Source organism: Cotesia glomerata, linkage group LG4 (genome assembly GCF_020080835.1).
Source record: "Cotesia glomerata isolate CgM1 linkage group LG4, MPM_Cglom_v2.3, whole genome shotgun sequence".
NCBI lineage: Eukaryota > Metazoa > Arthropoda > Insecta > Hymenoptera > Braconidae > Cotesia > Cotesia glomerata.
This window is the reverse complement of record NC_058161.1, coordinates 14,504,356-14,525,979: the sequence shown is the minus strand read 5'-3', so window position 1 is coordinate 14,525,979 and position 21,624 is coordinate 14,504,356. Positions and strand designations below refer to the sequence as shown.

At 26.7% G+C, this 21,624-nt stretch overlaps 2 protein-coding genes across 6 annotated transcripts; both read left to right on the top strand.

Moving 5' to 3' along the window:
- Positions 1 to 4,849: 4,849 nt before the first annotated feature.
- LOC123262832 (putative hydroxypyruvate isomerase) lies at positions 4,850 to 13,100 on the top strand. Of its 3 annotated transcripts, none has more exons than XM_044725303.1 (6): positions 4,850 to 5,054; positions 10,816 to 11,030; positions 11,116 to 11,227; positions 11,297 to 11,469; positions 11,539 to 11,658; positions 12,911 to 13,100. In XM_044725303.1, exons 2-6 carry the CDS (start codon positions 10,835 to 10,837, stop codon positions 13,096 to 13,098), a joined length of 789 nt encoding a protein of 262 aa, XP_044581238.1. In that variant the 5' UTR covers positions 4,850 to 5,054; positions 10,816 to 10,834; the 3' UTR covers positions 13,099 to 13,100. The 3 variants fall into 3 exon arrangements, with proteins under 3 accessions (XP_044581238.1, XP_044581236.1, XP_044581237.1); XM_044725301.1 differs by lacking the exon at positions 4,850 to 5,054 and adding an exon at positions 10,530 to 10,739; XM_044725302.1 differs by lacking the exon at positions 4,850 to 5,054 and having other exon boundaries at positions 10,748 to 11,030.
- LOC123262829 (serine hydrolase-like protein) lies at positions 5,061 to 7,427 on the top strand. Of its 3 annotated transcripts, none has more exons than XM_044725297.1 (3): positions 5,061 to 5,196; positions 5,304 to 5,395; positions 6,120 to 7,427. In XM_044725297.1, exon 3 carries the CDS (start codon positions 6,127 to 6,129, stop codon positions 7,021 to 7,023), a length of 897 nt encoding a protein of 298 aa, XP_044581232.1. In that variant the 5' UTR covers positions 5,061 to 5,196; positions 5,304 to 5,395; positions 6,120 to 6,126; the 3' UTR covers positions 7,024 to 7,427. The 3 variants fall into 3 exon arrangements, with proteins under 3 accessions (XP_044581232.1, XP_044581230.1, XP_044581231.1); XM_044725295.1 differs by having other exon boundaries at positions 5,061 to 5,249; XM_044725296.1 differs by lacking the exon at positions 5,304 to 5,395 and having other exon boundaries at positions 5,061 to 5,249.
- Positions 13,101 to 21,624: the final 8,524 nt, after the last annotated feature.

Here is a 21,624-nt window from a genome sequence, read left to right as displayed (position 1 = left end):
AAGTAATATGTGAATAATTTGCATTTTTATTTTAAAAGCCGTATGATAAAATCAATGAAATAGTATATTTGCTATTTCAATACTCATTGTCATAAATTTTGGATTCCCTGGCTCTAGTTACTAACGCCGAATCGGACGCAAAACATGGTTGCGGCAAAACTTAAATTCTAAAAATTTTTTATTTTTTATAATGAAGATAAAAAGAATTTTTACGTTTATAAGCTATTATCTACTAAAGAGCCATGATCATGAGAAGAAAAGGAGTCTGTGATAGATGGTTTTTCAATTTTTTAATAGTTAATAGAATTATAATCATGCACAGATATTATGAAAAATTAGGTTGCGCATATGACCAGTGTCAAGATCCGTTCACCATTGAGTTAAGTACTACAGTTCGAATATTAGAAAATTTTTATGATACTGAAAGTAGATGGCAACTATCAACTTTTTTTTTTATTTTTATAACAAATCTATTAAAATAAAATGCTTCTAAAATTTTTCACTAATAAATTTTTTATGACAATAAACTTTAGCAGTCACTTGATAATTTTTTAATTTTATTTAATAAATGAATTTTTTCTGAAAAATTATTTTACAAAATTGCATTTATAATTTTACAAAATTTCTACATGTCGATTTTTTTCTCATTTTTTTTGCCATGATTTATTTGTTAAAAAAATTCTAAAAATTATCTTAAAAGTTACTTTTCGAATAGATTAATAAAATAGTATAAAATAAAAACAAGAGATTTGGGATGAAAATTAAAAAAAATAAGTAGAATCTTGACGAAAAGTCTATTAAACTGTTTAGTATATAACGGGAACAATATTAAATAATATACACAAAAAGAATTTTGATTTTTTACATAATAAAATAGAATACATTTATGTTCAATGGATCTTCAGTCAAATGAACTCCAAACATAGTGAGTATATTGTTTAAACAATTAGCAATAAAAGTATGATTAGTTAATAATTTGTTAGGTAATTTATCCCTCAACAAAATTGTTTTGAGGTTTTTTGCTGTATCTGCATAATTTAACAAGTTAAAGATCACAAAAGATACGGAATAGTATATTTCTTACCTAGGGCAGGAAAATAAGAAATGTCTTAGATTATATGTAATTGTTGACCGAGGCGAAGCCGAGGTCGACAAACATGTGATCTGAGGCTTTCTTATTTCCTGCCCGTTGTAAGAATACTATTTTTCTCCTCGACGGAGGCGGAAAGCGGCATTTTCATTTAGCGCAGCGGGCGGAAAATTGACGCTTTCCGCCCGGAGGGAAGAAAAAGTAAAAAGATTATAGAATTTTTATAAACTAATGTATTTAATAGCTAATAAACAATAAATACGAACTTGATCTTAGATTCATCTGAAAGAAAAATTCATTTTCTATAAAAAAGACTAGAATGTCCTTTATCGTATCTCTAATAGTTTAACAGGCGAGACCATCTTTTTCTCGCTTTGCTCTCACGGAGTTCAACGGAACTATCTCTGTCGCACTCCCAACAGCAGAGCAATTGCAGTTTCGATCGGTTTCACGAAACGAATGAAATTAAAAAAAAAAACGCTTTGTGGTGAAATAGTTTATTAAATTATCTATTATCTCTAAAAACGTTTTTTCAAAATTTACATTCGTTTCGCTAAGCCGATTGAAACTGCAATCACTGGTCTCGGCTGTTAAAAGATATATCAATTTTTTAATTGACAAATCAAATAGGCGCTATATTTACCGTAACTTATGATATTGAAAAGTGTTATAATAAATAAAAAAAAATTTTTTTTGCACTTTTTTATATATAGCTGTTTTTATAATTTTTTTTCTGCTTAAGAAAAAAAATATACCGTTGGTCAATATTTGTTTATAACAAATTGTTAATCTAATAAACAATTAAATAATTAATAAAAAAAAATATTTTTTTTGCCGAACTATTTAAAAGTGTAAATTATGATTTTTAAAAGCAAAATTTTTTCTTAACTAATTATTTAAACAATCGAATTATAAAAAAATGGTTTTTAAACAATTAAAAATTAAAATTAAGAAAAAAATTTTTTTTTTTTAAATCATAATTTTCTGTGGACAACAAAATAGACAAAAGAAATTTTTTAAAAATATTGAATTTCTCTATTTGTTTAAAACAATTTTATAAACAAATTACGTAAAAAATTCATAACCTGTGTTAATTATTGCCATTGATTGATGTTAAAACAGACATAGCTAAATATTAATTGAAAAAAAAATTTTTATCAATATTTTTTAAATTTTTATTTTTTCAATAGTTATAAAAAATCATAATTAATAAATTAATAAACTTTTATGGAAATTTATCGCAGGATCTTATGAAGTATATATATCAAAAGGGCCCCACGAAGTTTAAAATTTATAGACCAATTATTTACACCTTTCATCCCATTGTTTATGCCAACGGAGATTGGGAAAAAATTTGTTAGTTAACAATTGATTAACTTTTTGAAAAATGGTGATTAAACTGTTTTTTCTTCAGGGCTCGATTCTTTCAAGTGTTAAGAAGATACTAGAATTTTTTCAAATTTTTAAAATCACATTTAATGTTATAAAAAAATTATTTTTATTGCTGAACTCTCTTTAGCGGTGGCGCGCGCATGCCGTAACAGCCGCGCGGAGCCCTATTTTCAACGTCAAATTAAAGTTATAATTTAAAAAAATGCGCTGTAACAAAGCGGAAATTTTTCTCTCCTTTATTAATTTAGTATCCTACTCTAATAATTTGTGGCGTTCCTTTTAAAATTATTCCACTCGCTACTATAGCGCCACTTTAATATGCTGGCTTTCACCGGACACTTTTTTTAAGGAGGTTCTTTCGCCGCCAATGTAAAATAAAAAATATTAGATTATGAGTAAATTTAATTTTTTTCTAATAGTTAAGGTCCTTATTTATCTTATAGTGAGGTTTAAATTATACTTTACCGGACAAATTTTTGAAAAAATAAAATTTTTAAATGTTAGTATTTGTTCAGAGTCTTACGAGAAAGTCACACGTTTGCGGTATTTCTCAAATTATACTATCAGTCATGGATTAGATGAAGTAAAAAAAAACTAAAAATTAGATTTTCGAAATATTCAGGTTTCTTTTTTTGCAATGAAATATATCAGTTACCGATATATTTATTGAGAAATTAATATTTAAAAATCACAAAAAATTCTCAAGTTACCTACAATAAAATGGAGTCAAAAGATTTGGCAACGTTGCGTAGCGCGCGAGCTTCAGACCATTCAATAAATTCAAACTAAACTTTAACGCGCTTATGTTTTTCATGCATACTTATTAGTTAATTTATTGTTAACAAATTTTCATAATTCATAACTGAAAAATAAAACAATAATTAAAAAATACTAGCATTCCTGCCATGAGACATTAGAATGTTATGGTTTTGTGACTAAACATTTTTAATTAATTTATTTATTTACACTGACTGCAAAAAGTTAAACACGGTTAAGGTTATATTGTGCAAATAAAAATGTAAACAATCGAAATAAAGCGTTGCCAAATCACGGACAGGTTACTAACAGCTGATTTACAACAGTCAAATTAATTTTTGTATTTAACTATTTTTTTTTTTAATTTTCAAAATTTCAACGATTAATGCCTCATATACTATTTATTTTTTAATTTTAGGAATTTTTATGGGTTTTGTATTTTAAGGTAGTACCCTCGCCAGAGTCGTTTTCTTAGGATTTTTTTTTAACTTCGGCAGATTAATATTCATATAATTCTGCGTCGATTGGCGCAATTTGAAAATTTTTGACCATTTAGTTTCAGAGATATTTAATTTCAAAGTTTGAGTTTTGAACGCTCTTTTACATTGCGGTATACGGGATATCGAAAAGTTTACCTACAAACATTTTTATATCTCAGAAACTTTTCTTAGGATTCTTTTAAAAAACTAGAGTAACGTTAACTAACAACTAAACAATTTTTTAAAAATAATTTCATTGATAATTACCACACAGTTTCAGAGATATTTATTAATAAGTAATGAAAAATTTACCAGACTTTAGCCGAGGAGGGGATACGTTAATAAAACTGTGGCAACAACGCAAGTTTTGTGAGCCGCGAAAAAAATATGAGACGCGCATGCGCTGAAAAATTTGAAAAGTTTAATTTACTTTAAGTGTAACATTATAGTTATTAATTTTATTTATTTAAAAAAAGTAACAATGATTATTTTATGAAAATAAGTATTTTTCTATATTTATAAAAATTCAAAAGTTAATAAGTTGAATATAATAATATATATTAATCTTTCATAAGTTATAAAATAATAGTCAGATGAAATAATAAAAAAAATACTAAAATTTAAAATCCGTAAATACATCAACATAAAAAATTCAATTACTGATTTTTCTGAAAAAACAAAACAATATTGTCAATTATTTTTTTTCTATTTGTTATTTGCATATTTGCTAGTGATTTCTGTCGTTTTTCAAGGACTTTTTTTATGAATCGTCCTTTATAAGTCAATTTTTCAGACATTGTAATTATATTTCCGAATAAATGTATGTAAATAAATAAATAAACGCATGTGTCAAAACAGAGGTTAATCTACAGTTAGTCCAAAACACTACAGTATAACCACTATAAAATATCTCAACGCTCACGCAGTGTTTCCAAACTTTTCAAACGATCAGTTTCTCGTTTGTGATTGGCTAAAATAAGTACATAAACAGCAAAAAGTTTTAGGCTTGTCAATAATGACTCTAAAGTATATGTACCATACACTCTAGCACAAACTTTTGACGACGGAAGTCGCGAGGGTACTACCTTAATTTATTGAAAATTTACTACTACAGTTGTTATGACTCAACTGGAGCGAAAGGACTTCCTTAATACACTGAGATGGTCCTCCTTACTTCTACCCTCCATAGTAATTTGGAGTAAAGATGTGTAACTGCCGTCATTTTGATGCCAATATATAGTTATTGAGTTGATTCTAAAGTAAAATCGGAATTGACTTTGCCACCCGACAGTGAAGACAGTGAGGCAACATTATAGTTTGTGAAATAACCACACTTTGTGAGTAAACCATGTTCTTAGTCGAGTGAATTGTTACAAGTCTAAAATTCTATAACAATTAATAGAGCAAACAACTTACTTAGTGTCAAACTGACCGATGGACTTTCATTTTTTGCATGATAATACTGTTTTGGAATAAGAAGTAATTTATTTTATAAGTTCATATAAATTCACCAACAATTAACTTAAGTGAAGGTGAAAAAATAATATAAAATTTTACTATAAATTATTTTGTAATTATAAATTTAGTTTTTATGAGAATTCCCATCGAACTAAGCCATAGTAAACAAGTGAAATTTCATTGAATTATTTGTTATTTATTGTTCTCTGAATTTCTAACCGTTAGTATTCAATAATTTAACATAAGGTAAAAGCATCAATTATCGACACTGTAAGATACGTGGCTAGAATTACAATTTTCTTAAACACATTTCAAATTAACATCCAGCTTAAGTTTTATCTCACAACTATTGACACCCATTATTTTAAAATTAATAATCATTAACTTAATTGTAAATGTCTGATATTGTTGATTTTTCATTCTTTATTTATTCATAAAAAAAAAAATAGAATGTGAATAGATGAAAAAATAATTAAAAATGAGCTGTTTAAAAGAGTGCTTGACAAACCAAAATAGTTTAAGAAATTTTATCCTTAAGAGTTATTTTAATAAATTTAAATAACCTTTTTTTTATCAGTGAATATTTAATATTTTTTACAAACATTAAATTATCTAAACACTTCAAGACAGTATTTTACTGTACAGGTACAAATTTTGCATATTTTTTAAAGTTGGATAAAAAAAATTTTTAATATTTTCACTGTCCATTTTTTCGGATATTTTAAAAATAATCTCATAATTTTTTTATAATTTTTTCTTTGTATCTCACAAAAAAAATTTTTTAAGTTTAAATAGAAATATTAATAAACATATGGTAAGAAATTGATCGTAAAAATCTTTTTTATTTTTTTATAGAGTTCAAAAATTAGACTCCTGTCATTTGTTGGTGCTTTTACCTTATTGCGATAAATCTAACTTTAAATAAAAATATTAAAATTTTTTAGAATAAAAATGGGCAAAAAATGTACAGAATTGGAACTGAAAATGCCTTGGGGTCAAATATCAGCCAAAGCTTGGGGATCGCCTGAGAATAAATGTGTTCTAGTAGTTCACGGAACTTTGGATAACGCTGGATCATTCACTAGACTTATTCAATTATTACCAGATAATTATTACTTTGTTGCAATAGATTTACCGGGCCATGGGTTGTCTAGTCACTTTCCAGCAGGAATGAATTTAGACTTTTTCAATTTTATTCTTGCTATCAAATACGCATTAGATGAGTTGAATTGGAAAAAATGTTTATACATTGGTCATAGTTTTGGAGGACAATTAGGGATAATTTTCAGTATATTATTCCCAGACATACTGGAGAGAATTATAAGTTTCGATGCCTTGTTGCCGCGAGTTCTTAATGATAAATTTTTGCTACCAAGAATCAAACAAACTTACGAAGCAACTTTATCAGATTTACACAAAAAATTACCGGCTCGTTTGTACACAAAAGATCAGGTATTAGATGCTTTGCAAAATCGACGTCAATTTCCATTGAATAGAGAAGCTGCTCAGGCATTGTTTGATCGAGCGGTCACTCAAATTGGTGATAAGTACCAATATAATCGCGATATTAGAATGAAGCAAATGTGTTTTCCTAATTTTAATCGAGATCAATACATTGAATTGACGAAATTTCTTAAAGTACCAACAATGATCATTATATCTAGTGAATCTTGGTTTCACTTATCACAAGACAATCTTAAGAATTTAGAATTTTTTAAAAAACTTGTTCCAGCCACTTGGATTTTCAAAGTTGTTGAAGGAAATCATGATCTGCATAATAATAATCCTGAAAGAGTATCGACGATTGTATCACCATTTTTAGGTAGCAATATAAAAAGTAAACTTTAAACAGTATTGAAAATTTCTAAATAAACAATTATTATAGTGGATAGTGAATATCGAGTGTATAAATATTTAGGAGAGAGAACACCTTTGAATGTAAAAAAGTAAAAGATTTTTTTATTAGTGCGAATTAAAATTCGATTCTTAAAATTTTTAACTATCAGGAAAATTTTAGTTTTTACTTTTTAATCAAGAGTTTATACAGACTTGAGAGATCAAAAAAGTGATTCTCAGAAATTTATCCTTTCAGTTTATTAAGGGCCTATGAGCGAGAGCGTGCAAAAATTGTGAATTTTGATGACTACGAATAAGTTAGGACGATTTTGGGGCCAAAACTCAAAAATTCACATTTTTGAAATTAAAAAAAAAAAAAAAAAAAACACTTCTTTGAAAATTTCAGAATATCTTAAGATCATTTAAATAATATATAATTTTCAATTTAATAATAAAATATATTATATTAAAAAATTTGAATCCAAAATTTAATTTCGAACGCCAATTTTGACGATTTTTAAACATTCAAAATTCTAAAAATTTTCTATTATTTTTTCTACAATTCCAAGTATTCTCTTTGAAACAAATAAAATTTATTTCTGTATCTACAATAGTTTTCGTGATATTTATAAAATAAAGTTGAAAAAACAAATCTTCAGCAATTATTCATTTTATGATGAAAGAAAACTTTTGACCAAATTTCGTTCAAATTTAAAGGGACCGATTCCAACTATTAGTCAATTTAGTATGTAATGATTCATTTGTTAATTTATGATCACAACTTCCCATTTTCAAAGTATAAACAGTTATTTATTGTGAAATTTTGACAGTACATTAATTAAAGCAAATTCTATACGGAAAAAAATTTTGAGTCCCCCTTAAATCGAAAATTGTTGTCACGCTCATATATCCTCAACATAAAAATTTAATACCTTATTGTGATAATCTTCGAACTTTAGTTTAAAATTCTTTTTATTAATGATTATTCAACCCGCTGTAGTAGATCACTAAGTCTTATAAAAAAATATGTTGTTGATTGTCAATTAATTTAAATTAATTATTGATCTAAAATAGATATTAGTGGGACAGTTTAATCAAAGTACAGGAGAGTTGATGATTTCAAAGATTCATTAATTTGATGAACAAGTTTTAATTTATGATGATGGTTAAGAATTAAGTAATATTAACGATATCATAATTATATTGCATCCAATCTACCTCCAGATCTGTCAATATGGTTTTATTTTTTATTTATAACATAATTTTAACTAATGATTTTTTTTTTTTTATTAAACAAGATATATTATGAAAGATAAATATCTAAAGTATTTATTGGGGGAAAAAAAGTTTTAATAATTTTAGAATACTTGGAGTCATTAATAAATAAATAAATTACGTCCAAAGGAATCGCTTCTTTGCTATTGTATTAAGAACATATATTGACAATTTATATAATTTTTTATGGTAAATATAACATAGTTAGAAATTGAAAGGAATAGGGAACAAAAATTAGATATAATTGTAGAGTAAATAGTTGTGGTGGTGATAAAGAGTATAATTGTTAACATATCAAATACGGGAAATAAAAAAAATCATTTTTTTGTACAAGATTTTGTTTTATAACTAATAAATAATTTGTTTTACAAATGTACTTGTTAAGTTTTTAAAAATATATTATATTATTTTTTTTTCATTTTTAATGTTAGATTTCTTTATCTAGGACTATAGTTTTATTGTAATCAGCTAATGCTATATTATTAACATTGTTATTAGATTTTCAGTTTGATGCTAATCGAAAATTCAACAATGAAGTTATGTTTAATTTATTAAAACAAAGTTCATTATCACATGGTTGAGAATGAGGGCTAAGCCGAAAAAAGTTGACACTCCTTGGCAACAGTTCCCATCCTAACGATTACTATAAATTTTTCATTCTTCTAATTACTTTAAATCGTTGTACATTAATTTTATTTAATTGTGCCTTTAATTTAATTCTATATGCATAGCAAAATATATTTTGTTAAAATTTTTAGAATTTAATTAACCTTTTATTATAAAATAACAAAAAATTCATGAAATTCTCATTAATTGTTTGGGACCATTTAAGATAATATTTATAACGTTAGCACAAATATGAACAAAATGGGGAAGAAAATGTTGAGAAAGATGAAAATTATCTTGGATGAAATGAAATTTTTCTATTGCAATAAAATTTCTTCTTGATCCAAAACAACTTCGGTCTTCTTCAATAATTTTATTTATTCAAGAAAATCTTTTTTTAATGTGTGCCACTGAATTTTATTTATTTATTTATTTATTTAATTTAAATGCCAAGGCACTAGCCGAATGGCAAATGGTACAAAAATAGCAGATAAAAAGTACATGTAGCAATATAAACAGATCTATATAAATAAATTGACAAGTTTAGAAATATAACTATTTAAACATAACATACAATTTGAAGATAAGAATAATGAAATCAACTAATATCGCTTAAAAATAAATAAGAGTGAAGTAAATAAAGGAGAATAAAATTTTTAATTAGGATAATAGTTGATGAACGATAAATGATAAATGATAAATCTCGGACTTTGGATTTGAATTTAAAATTTGGGATTTAAAGTTAGAATTTAAAAGAATTTAATTTTAGAATATCTTAATTTGATCATTGTAATAGATGTCAATCTGTTTATTATCAAGAGAAGAATACATCATCAGCAGTAGTTGTTGATTTTTTACTCAGAAGTTTCCTCGTTTTTCTTTTCTAGCTATAAAATCCTTTTTTTACACGCTTTATATTAGCTTCACTTGTATGTCAGTTTGTCAGTATGTCAGTAACTCTCCGTGGGTAATCTGCGCGCCTGCGGCCTTCCTTGGTTCTGGTAGCCGTTTCTCAGGCTCCCTCTCCGAAATCGAACTCCCCGTATTTATAATATTTATAAATAATTATTTTTTATTAGCTTCACTTGTATGTCAGTATGTCAGTATGTCAGTATGTAACTCTCCGTGGGTAATTTGCGCGCCTGAATATTTTTGATAATCAACAAATAATAGTTTAAAAACTAAAAATCACGCTTTTATAAATAAACCAAACTAAAAAGTAAAAATAAATAATAGTTTAAAAACTAAAAACACGCTTTTTATAGAAAACCAAACTAAAAATAAAATAAATTTAAATTAAGAATAGTGTTAAAAATTTCAATAAATATAAATTAATAATAGTGTAAATAAAAAAAAAATGTATTTTATTTTAAAAATAGCGTGGGGTGCTTTTTAAGATATTATCAAAATGATACTCACTCTACTCATATCTGTCAATAAAATATTTATAACTATTGACACCATGCACCTCACGCTTTTTTTAAAATAAAATACATTTTTTTTATTTACACTATTATTAATTTATATTTATTGAAATTTTTAACACTATTCTTAATTTAAATTTATTTTCTATTTTTTAGTTTGGTTTTCTATAAAAAGCGTGTTTTTAGTTTTTTTAAACTATTATTTATTTACAGTTAGGTAACCACGCTTACTTCCCTCCAGTCAACATTCAATAAGTGATTACTTATATAATATACGTTATATTGTAAACAATCATATCTTATATTCTTGATAAACAGAATTTTAAATTATTTATCACTGAGAAAACATTGAAAGTCAAATGATAAGTTTTTACTTGAATCTAGAGGGGCTAAGATATTTATTATCGTATAATAAAAAATAATGTAATAATAGTTTTATAAAGTAACACGACTAATAAACATCGATTATTTTTTTAAATAAGCCTTTTTTTTTCTATAGACGAGAAGAGTATTTAAAAATGGCATTTAAGTTAGCTGCAAACCTTAGTTTTATGTTCACTGAATCTCCGAATTTGATGACTCGTTATCGATTAGCCAAAGAATCAGGGTTTCTTGCAGTAGAAAGTGGATTTCCTTTTGGATATACTGTTCAACAAGTTCAAAAAGCTAAAAATGATGCTGATATTGATCAAGTTTTGATAAATATTTTCACTGGTAAATGTTAGAACTATTATGATTAAATAATTAATTGTATTTAATAATTCGTCCGGATAACAAATAATAAGTTGTTAAATTCTAGGAGATGTTACTAAAGGCGAGCTAGGTTTTGCTGCTATACCCGGTGATGAAGATAAATTTAAAAATAGTATAACACTTACTATTGATTATGCCAAAGCATTGAATTGCAAAAAGTTGGTAAAAACCTATTCATAGATATTTAAAAATTACGAATTTTGACTAAATTTTCATATCTTATTTAGAATTCACGTTATGGCAGGAATTGTTGAAAATCCGACAGCAGCAAATGATGCAGTTTATGAGTCCAACTTACGTTATGCTGTTGATAAATTTCAGAAAGAAGGAATTATTGGTATTATTGAACCTATAAACCCTTACTCGGTGCCAAATTATTATTTAAATTGTTTTGATAAAGGTAAAGACAGTTTATTTTAACTAAACTAATTATATGTAACTTATTAATTTAATATTTATCTCGAACTAGGTATTGAAGTTGTCAAAAAAATTAACAGTCCACATTTGAAAATAATGTGTGATATTTTCCATCTTCAACATATTAAAGGAAATATTACAAATGTTCTGAAGAATTATTCTCAATATATTGGTAATTAATTTTCAAAACACAACTTTGAAAAACAAGATTATTTAAAAAACTATAATTTTATCAAGTTTCATGCAAAACGATTTGTAAATTTTACTACTTCATTTTTGTTTAAGATTTGTAATTAGTAGATTTCATAGAAATCTAACTATTGCATTGGTCCTCATGACGGAACTTTTGAAAAATTTTGCTATATTTCGACTCAGCTCGTCAAGCGGATTCAGAAAATGCATATGGTTCAAAAGTTTATATATATATATATATATATATATATATATATATGATATAATCGGCATTGTCTCTTCTCTAACTCTCGTAATTCTATACGGATCTCAATAAAACGTAACATACTTATTCTTAGGACGATTTCCGAGGTTAAGTTCTAAGATGAGCCAAATCTGTCGATTAGTTTAGAAGTGAGAGCAATTCAAAAATTTTCAAAAATCGCAAAAAATTTTCACTTTTACCTTATTTCCGTGCAATAACAATGGAACGCAACATCCTATCGGATTTCTGTAAATTGCATTTGAAAGCTTATTTAATAAGCTTCAATTTGTGTACTTATTTATTTCTCCAAATTAAATAGTTTAGGAATAATATCAATTCAAAAATTTTCGAAAATCGCAAAAATTTTCACTTTTACCGTATTTTGGTGCAATTACAATTGAACGCGATATCTTATAAAAATTCTATAAATGGTATCTGAAAGCTTATTAAATAAGCTTTAATTTGTGTACCTCATTATCAGTCTAGGCCAAAAATCACCTACTTTCTCAGACAGATTTAATGAAATTTGACTTTTGCATTCGTTTTGACGTCATTGTTGTTTAATCAGACAGAAATTTATTTTTTTTTTTTTTTCGTATGCAACCCTAGTAGTATTTTTATTATTCATCATGAAATCTACTTCCATTTCGGCTGCCGAATGGCCTTTTTTTTTTTTATTAAAGACAGTGTATTTCAAAACAGTTCAATTGTTTAGAAGTAGGGTCTTAAATATTTTCTATTTCTACACATAGGAAAAAATAATTTACAAAGATAAAATTTCCTAAAATAGTAAATTTTTACATTTTTTAAAAATATTTTCTTTTTAAATTATTCTATTCTCGATAAACTTAATAAAAAAATGCGATTTTTAAATAAAAATTTTACATATAATTTATATGGGTTCAAATATTGTGAATCCTACTTTCAAAAAATCACCAAGTATAGTAATCATAATCCATAATATATTTATTTATAATTACATTTTTAGGACACATACAAATTGCGCAAGTACCTCACAGAAATGAGCCTAATACAGAGGGAGAGTTGGATTATAAATATATTTTCTCAGTGATAGAAGATATTGGATACAGTGATTACATAGGTTTAGAATACAAACCCGAAACAACAACAATAGAAGGATTAAAGTGGATAGAAAGTTTTGGTTATAAGCAATAAAATGATGAATATTATTATTCTGTAAACATATATATTTTATAAAATTATAAATTTTTATAAAAACAAAATAATTAAATACATTTGACATAAGTGAAAATCATAATTTCTATTTTTACATTGAAATTGATATTAAATTGAAAAAAAATATATTTTCAAAATATTTATGCTTAAATTGTGATAATTTGTCACAGTGCGCACTTTTTTTTTGCATTTCTCATATTATTTTAACGAAAAATAAATGAATTAGTGAAAAATCCTTGTAAGATAGAAATCTTTCTAAGGTACTGAATATTAATATTAAAAGTGTTAAAGTTTAATATTTTATGATAAGGAAGCATTATAAAAAAATGTAATTAAAACTTGTAAGTATTTAGCAGATAAATGTTATATTATAACATGTCTACTTTCTTTTTTTTTGGCTTCAGACAAATCGAATGCCAGTTTTAATTTAAAAACTATATTCAATAAATTCATAATTAATTTTAAATTATTAGTTTGCCTTGTATAGCGCTTTAATTATCGTATGAGCATAAAATTTGAATCTTCAATGTAAATATTAGATATAAGAACAAAGTATCAGTTTTAATGAATAAGATGGTAGCTTCTGTAGAAAAATTTCTGACCTGGCCTAATCAATTATGATTTCATATCATAGTTACATAAAAAAATTAAATAAAAATTGATATGACATTCATATTTTCTTTACATAGCAAACTATGACTGAAATAGCTTGATTGAGCTTATACTCTGATATTCTTGTACACACTAAATAATAACAATAACTTATTGATTAGTAATAGCTACTTTTTCTTAACCATTCAGCACTCTCGCTATGAGATTTTCTCTCACGCTCATCAATAACTCAAATTTTCTTTTAAATTTCAAATGGAATGACTGTGATGATTTTTTTTCTATCTCCCAAAAAATTAATATTATTTCAGATTGCAATATTATTATTTTAATTGTTCTATACCATAAAAGAATAAAATAAATTTTATTAACTCTGTGAGATATTTTCTCATCGCAATAGTAAATTAGGGGGGTCAGAATTTAAAAAATTGGGTCTGATCGGTACAGTTCGGAGGTTCCCGTAAGAGTGCATTTGTGTTTGGATGTATTATTATTAAATATTATTTTTAAATAAGTCAATTTTTTTTTTGTTTTAAAAAATTTATCTTGTTTGAGATTTTTTAAATTAAGGGGGCGTCCATAAATTACGTGAGGCATTTTTGAAAATTTTTTGACCCCCCCTCCCCCCTTGATAAGATTTCATAAGATTTTCCCCAACTCCCTCCCCCTCCCCTAATCTCACGCGAGATTCTTCAAAATTTATGTTTTGGCTGTAAACGTGTTGGATTATTGAGAAAATAAATAATAGTTTAAAAAAACTAAAAACACGCTTTTTATAGAAAACCAAACTAAAAAATAGAAAATAAATTTAAATTAAGAATAGTGTTAAAAATTTCAATAAATATAAATTAATAATAGTGTAAATAAAAAAAATGTATTTTATTTTAAAAAAGCGTGAGGTGCATGGTGTCAATAGTTATAAATATTTTATTGACAGATATGAGTAGAGTGATTATCATTTGATAATATCTTAAAAAGCACCTCACTCTTGTTTTAAAATAAAATACTTTTTTTTATTTACACTATTATTAATTTATATTTATTGAAATTTTTAACACTATTCTTAATTTAAATTTATTTTCTATTTTTAGTTTGGTTTTCTATAAAAAGCGTGTTTTTTAGTTTTTAAACTATTATTTATTTTTTACTTTTTAGTTTGGTTTATTTATAAAAGCGTGATTTTTAGTTTTTAAACTATTATTTGTTGATTATCAAAAATATTCAGGCGCGCAAATTACCCACGGAGAGTTACATACTGACATACTGACATACTGACATACAAGTGAAGCTAATAAAAAATAATTATTTATAAATATTATAAATACGGGGAATCAGAGTTCGATTTCGGAGAGGGAGCCTGAGAAACGGCTACCAGAACCAAGGAAGGCCGCAGGCGCGCAGATTACCCACGTAAAGTTACTGACATACTGACAAACTGACAAACAAACAAACTGACATACAAGTGAAGCTAATATAAAGCGTGTAAAAAAAGCGCCATTCGGCTACACCCGACATGGATAGGTAGATTTCTTGTTTGAATATTGAAAAAAACACGTTATTAAAAGGCCGTAATGTCCTAAAATTTATTTTCTATTATATTTTTGCAAATAACGACATGAGATTGACTATAGAAAATAGATATTTAAAGACATCTACCTAAAAAATCAGATTTTTTACAGATAAAAGTCATTTGATGATAAAAGCTAAAATTTAATTTATTTTTGATTTTTTTTGAATTTTCTTAACTACGAAATAAATTGAAAAAAGTATTAAAGGTCGACGAACAATAGCTTAAATTGAAGATAATTAAACATATTATGACAAAATTATATTAAAATTACGACATGAGACCGGCTACCACCGATAGATTTCTAAAGTAATCTACCTAAAAAATTAGTGAACCAATCGATCAATAATCAAATTAAACAATCGAGCGCTACTTTGCTGCTCTGCAGGGTTCAGACGAATACGACAATAGTATATTACACATCTAGGGCAGTAAAATAAGAAATGTCTCAGATCACATGTAATTGTTGTCCGAGGCGAAGCCGAGGTCAATAAACATGTGATCTGAGGCTTTCTTATTTACTGCCCGTGGTGTGTATACTATTTTTCTCCTCGACGGAGGCGGAAAGCGGCATTTTCGTTTAGCGCAGCGGGAGGAAAATTGACGCTTTCCGCCCGGAGATGAGAAAACACTATTGTGTCAAATTTGGCCATATTTTATTATAGAAATACTATTTCACGCAATTTTACACTGTTTTCTGCTAGAGAAAAAATTACGTGATATTTGTTAAGATCCCCCTTCCCCCCTAAGTGAGATTTGGTAAGATTTAGCTTGATCCACTCCCCCCTTAGAACACCTCACGTAATTAATGGACGCCCCCTAAAAGGGCTATAAGCATGCGTGCGCTTCCACAAAAGGCGTGAGAGTTTTTCTCATCGCGCGAGTAATGATAGTAAATCGTTTTGCGAGAGTGCTGAAGGGTTAACATTTTAAAATCAATTTAAAGTAATTAATGATGAGCTTATTGTACAAATTATATCTTTGTAGATTTAACATTTTCCTCTAGAGCATGCAGTCACATACTCAATGTTTAATAACGTTCAATTTCTTACATTACTGTGACCATTTTCAACTTTCATCATTTTTTATTCACACATTCTAGATGTTCGTATTTACACATTGACTAAGACAGATGAAGCCACAATAAAACTTTCTCGCGAGTGTTAACGCACGGGGCAGTTTCAATATATGATGATCATTAGACGAAATCACCTAATTTTTAAAATTATATTTTTTTTTTAGTTCATTTTTCCACATGATTTTGGATGCATTGAAAAAAGCTTACCGGTAAATTTTTAGCCTTTAATTTTTCAATATTTATAAGTTATAAATTTTCAAAAATATCGAAGAAGTAGCAGAAAAATAAGTTTTAAAAAATTCATAACTTCTGATCAATTTACCATAAACGACAAAATATTGCGGTCATTTTTTATCTTTGAGTGTAGTTTCATAAATTAAATTATAAAATAAGAATATTATATCCTTTTTCATTATTATTTCATTTAGGTTTTAAACTGAAATTTTGATTTTTAACTTCCCGCTAAGAAAATTGAAAATTTTCAAAAATCGGGAAGTTATTGGTTTTACCCCGTTTTTCGAAAATCGAGTTTTCATCAGATCTCGACGTTTTGAGGTCCTAGGAAGCTTTCCTGACTATTCCCGCGAGGGTGTCACTATGTCTGTATGTATGTGTGTGTAAGTATGCAAACCTCTTATAACTTTTGAACGGTTGAACCGATTTCATCGCGGTTGGTGCCATTCAAAAGGGCTTCGCCAAACTTAGATTTCTTGTTAATTTGAATCGATTCGGACCGATAGATTTTGAGAAATTTGGAGAAATCTAAAAAAAAGTAGGAAAAAAATTTTTTTCTGAAGTGGTTTTTTTGGGATAACTTTAAAACGGCTCAACCGATCGATTCCAAAAACTAATCAGCTCTCAACCTTGAAAAACCACGTCGATCGCCGCCAATCCGGTCAAAATCGGTTGATTCGTTCGAGAGATATCGTGAACGAAAGGAAACCGAAAAAAGTGTTTTTTCAGAGTTACTCCGAAATTTCTAGTTTGACCAATTGAAACTTAGAAATTCTTTATGAGGCTTAAAAAACTGCGTAGAATGCCGCCAACCGCGTAAAAATCGGTTCATTCATTCAAAAGTTATTGCGGTATGAACATTCAAAAAATAGTGTTCTATGAAACTTCTATCAGACTTTGGAGCTCAAAGAGCTCAAAAGCATAGAAAATGTATCTTTTTGAGCTCGGAGAGCTTAAAACAACACACAGATTGTACTTTTGAGCTTGAAGAGCTCAAAAAAGCGGCCAGGTATTAACGGAATTAGCGGGAAGTTGCAGGGATGGCCTTTAGGGTCAACCGTTTTCCTAATTTTTTTTTTAATGAGCGACATTTTTTATTATTCTGCAAAAAATAAATTTTTTCGTAGACTGTTGAACAAAATTTTTGAATGAATAGGAATAAAAGGAATCGAATATTAACTTCTATCTCGAAATTCATAAATGTTTCAGAGACTCCAGAAATTTGTAATACTAGTGACACACGATAATATTTTATAGTACTAGATACAAAAAGTTTATAACTTGCTCAATATATTTGCTGAATAAAAATGGATAATTTTTAAAATTAGGTAATTTTTCGTGGAATGACCCATATAGAATTCATATTACATACATTAAAATTGAATGAACTCTTTGTATGAATATTAGCAGTTACTTTTCTTTTTAAATAAGTATGAAGCATCCAAAATCATAATATTTACAATAAAATTTGAAAGCTATAATCTAACAATATTGTATATTGTCTTTCATTATAGACAATCTACCTGCTTAAAATTTGTTCTCATAATTTAGAGCGAACAAAATTACATCAAAATCACTACTTGAGAGTTTTAATTCGTAAATTAGTTTAAATCCAAAATAATTTTTAGTTGTAATCAAAATTTTCAAAATCCAAATTTCATATCTGCTGCAACTTTTAAAAAATTTAGCCATTTTCTGACTTAGTTTGTCGAGCTGAATCAGAAAATATATATAGTTCAAAAGTTTATATGTATATATATATATATATATATATATATATATATATATATATATATATACGATATAACGCGGCTTGTCACGACGATAGCGTCAACAATTCTTAAGGGATCTCAATGAAACTCAACATACTTATTCTATCGACTATAAGGAAGGTCAAGTTCAAATATGAGCTTAATCGCTCAAATAGTTTAGAAATTACAGCATTTAAAAATTCCGAAATTTAGAAAATTTGATACTTTCAGTACTTCTCCCTCAAATAACTTTTGAACGTGTCGAGTTATTCGATTCCTGTAAATTGCATCTAAAAGCTGAGAAAATAAGCTTTAATTGATGTGCTCACATTTTTTTCTAAAGCAAAAAATATCCATCTTAGGATCATTTCTAAGAAATTTTACTTTTACAGTCGTTTTGTCTATAAACTGACTGAAAAGTACTGAAGTACAATAATTCTTCTCTTTCTGTATTGAACGTTATTTATTTTTTTTTGTATTTAATCCTAGTAGTTTTTAATTTTATTCATTATGAAATCTACTTCCATTTCGGCTGCCGAATGGCCTTCTTTAATTTTACACTCGTTAGATTCCAACGATACCAATTCCAGGGTTGAACAAAGACGGTTTTCAAATTAAAACAATAGTATTTAAAATTGAAAAAACTTGTTCTTAAATTACGATAAGAACTTTTTTTCTAATATTATAAAAAAATTGTTTTATTCAAAAAACTATCAAGTAACTATGTAAATAAACATTTTACCAATTAAAATACGATAACAATTATTTTCTTTACAAATAGTTAGCTATTAAATTTGCTATTAAACCAATTAAACAGTTAATTGATTAATCGATTCACTGTTTGAACAATTTAACTGACTAATTTGGACAATTGGCTGTAAAGTTTAATCGATTAATGCAGATTAGCTAGCTGGCTGATAAATTAATTAACCAGGTTAATATAGCATTCTACTTATGCTCGTATATTTATTTACACTTTGTACTAAATTTCGTTGTATGATTATGATGTTTTTTCGAACCTCATCAAACTTATTTGAAAATTTAACGCAATGGCTGTCTTATGCATAATTTTTTTGGTATAACATGACACTGTATTTAATCATTAGTTAAGTCACATAAAGAAAACCTCAAGAGAAATAATCTTGAATCAAGAAACTTACATTGAAGAGAACCGGTGGTCGCGCTACACGAATTTTTTATCTTGAATCTCGTAATCTTGGCTTAAATATTAAGAAACCAAGGGCTTCTATCGATAACTATTGTCACTTGTTTCAAGAGTATATTAGTATTATCTGTAATTGATACAATCAAATTATATATCCAAGAACAAATCTCTTCAACTAACAATAATAACAATAATTTCGTTTTCTTCTAAGAACCTATATTCTTGATTTAAGGTATTACCCTCGCCAGAGTCGTTTTCTTAGGATTTTTTTTAAACTTTGGCAGGTTAATATCTATATAATTCTGCATCGATTGGCGCAATTTGAGAATATTTGACCATCTAGTTTCCGAGATATTTAATTTCAAAGTTTGAGTGTTGAACGCTCTTATACATTACGGTATACGGGATATCGAAAAGTTTACCTACAAACATTTTTATATCTTAGAAACTTTTCTTAGGATCTTTTTAAAAAACTAGAGTAATGTTAACTAACAACTAAACAATTTAAAAAAAAAAATTAGTTGATAATTACCACACAGTTTCAGAGATATTTATTAATAAGTAATGAAAAATTTACCAGACTTTAACCGAGGAGGGGATACGTTAATAAAGCTGTGGCAACAGGGCAAGTTTTGTGAGCCGCGAAAGAAGTATCCGAACAAAAACAGTTTCACTGTAAAAAAGTCGCGCCAAGTCCACGTTCATAAGACTATTAGGAAAAAAAAAATTTTTTTTTTCTTTACAAAAACATACAAAATAAAAAAATTAAAAAATCCAAGTAACCGATATGATTGTTTATGATTTTCGGAAATTAAAAAAAATTTTATTGTAAATTTAAAAATTAAAAAAAAAATTTTAGAACGTATTTAGTGTGCGTGGTTGCAAAATATTTTACTTTTGATGAAATTCGTAAAATCTATTTACTCGAACTTTAAAAAAATTGAAATACACAATGACGCACACCAAGTACGTTCTAAAAATTTTTTTATTTTTAAATTTACAATAAAATTTTTTAATTTCCGAAAATCATAAACAATTATATCGGTTACTTGGATTTTTAATTTTTATTTTGTATGTTTTTGTAAAGAAAAAAAATTTTTTTTTCCTAATAGTCTTATGAACGTGGACTTGGCGCGACTTTTTACAGTGAAACTGTTTTTGTTCGGATTTTAGTATTTTTTTAATTATAATGAAAATTTACAATTGATAACAACTTAAATCTCGTGTTGACTGCATTTTTTACTGCAAACTATCCCCTTGAAGCTACAGTTTATGTAGATGTAATTCCAGTGCACCCTGGCGGCCGTAAATGTAAGCTGTGAATTACTTTTTTTAACTGTAGTTGCTTATCTATAGGAGGATTACTACACATTTTTATTTTATCTAGTCTGTGGCGCTGACCTTTCTCCATCAAAAAAAAGTCAGGATCGAAATTTGTGAGCGAGCTATAGTATGTGCTGATAAAATTTAATAATTTCAAGTAAATAAATTGTTATAAGTGAATATAATTAATTAATACGGTGAAATAAATTATGAATTACTGTTATGATAAACAAATTGGGTAAAAAAAAGTACCATAGAATTAAATAAAATTTCGCAGCCTCAAAAAACCGTTCTGCTTACAGTAAACATAGTCGGTAGTCTGGCGCTCCGTTTACAACGGATTTGAACGGAACTTGGCGCCAGATTCTACCGAATCTGTGAATGAGACGCGCATGCGCTGACAAATTTGAAAAGTTTAATTTACGTTAGGTTTAATATTATAGTTATTAATTTTATTTATTTAAAAAAAATAACAATGATTATTTTATGAAAATAAGTATTTTTCTATATTTATAAAAATTCAAAAAGTTATCAATTTTAATATAATAATATTTATTAATCTTTCATAAGTTATAAAAATAATAGTCAGATGAAAAAATAAAAAAAATACTAAAATTTAAAATCAGTTAATACATCAACATAAAAAAATTAGTTACTGATTTTTCTGAAAAAACAAAACATTATTATCAATTATTTTTTTTCTATTTGTTATTTGCATAGTTATTTTCATATTTGTTAGAGATTTCTGTCGTTTTTCAAGGACTTTTTTTATGAATCG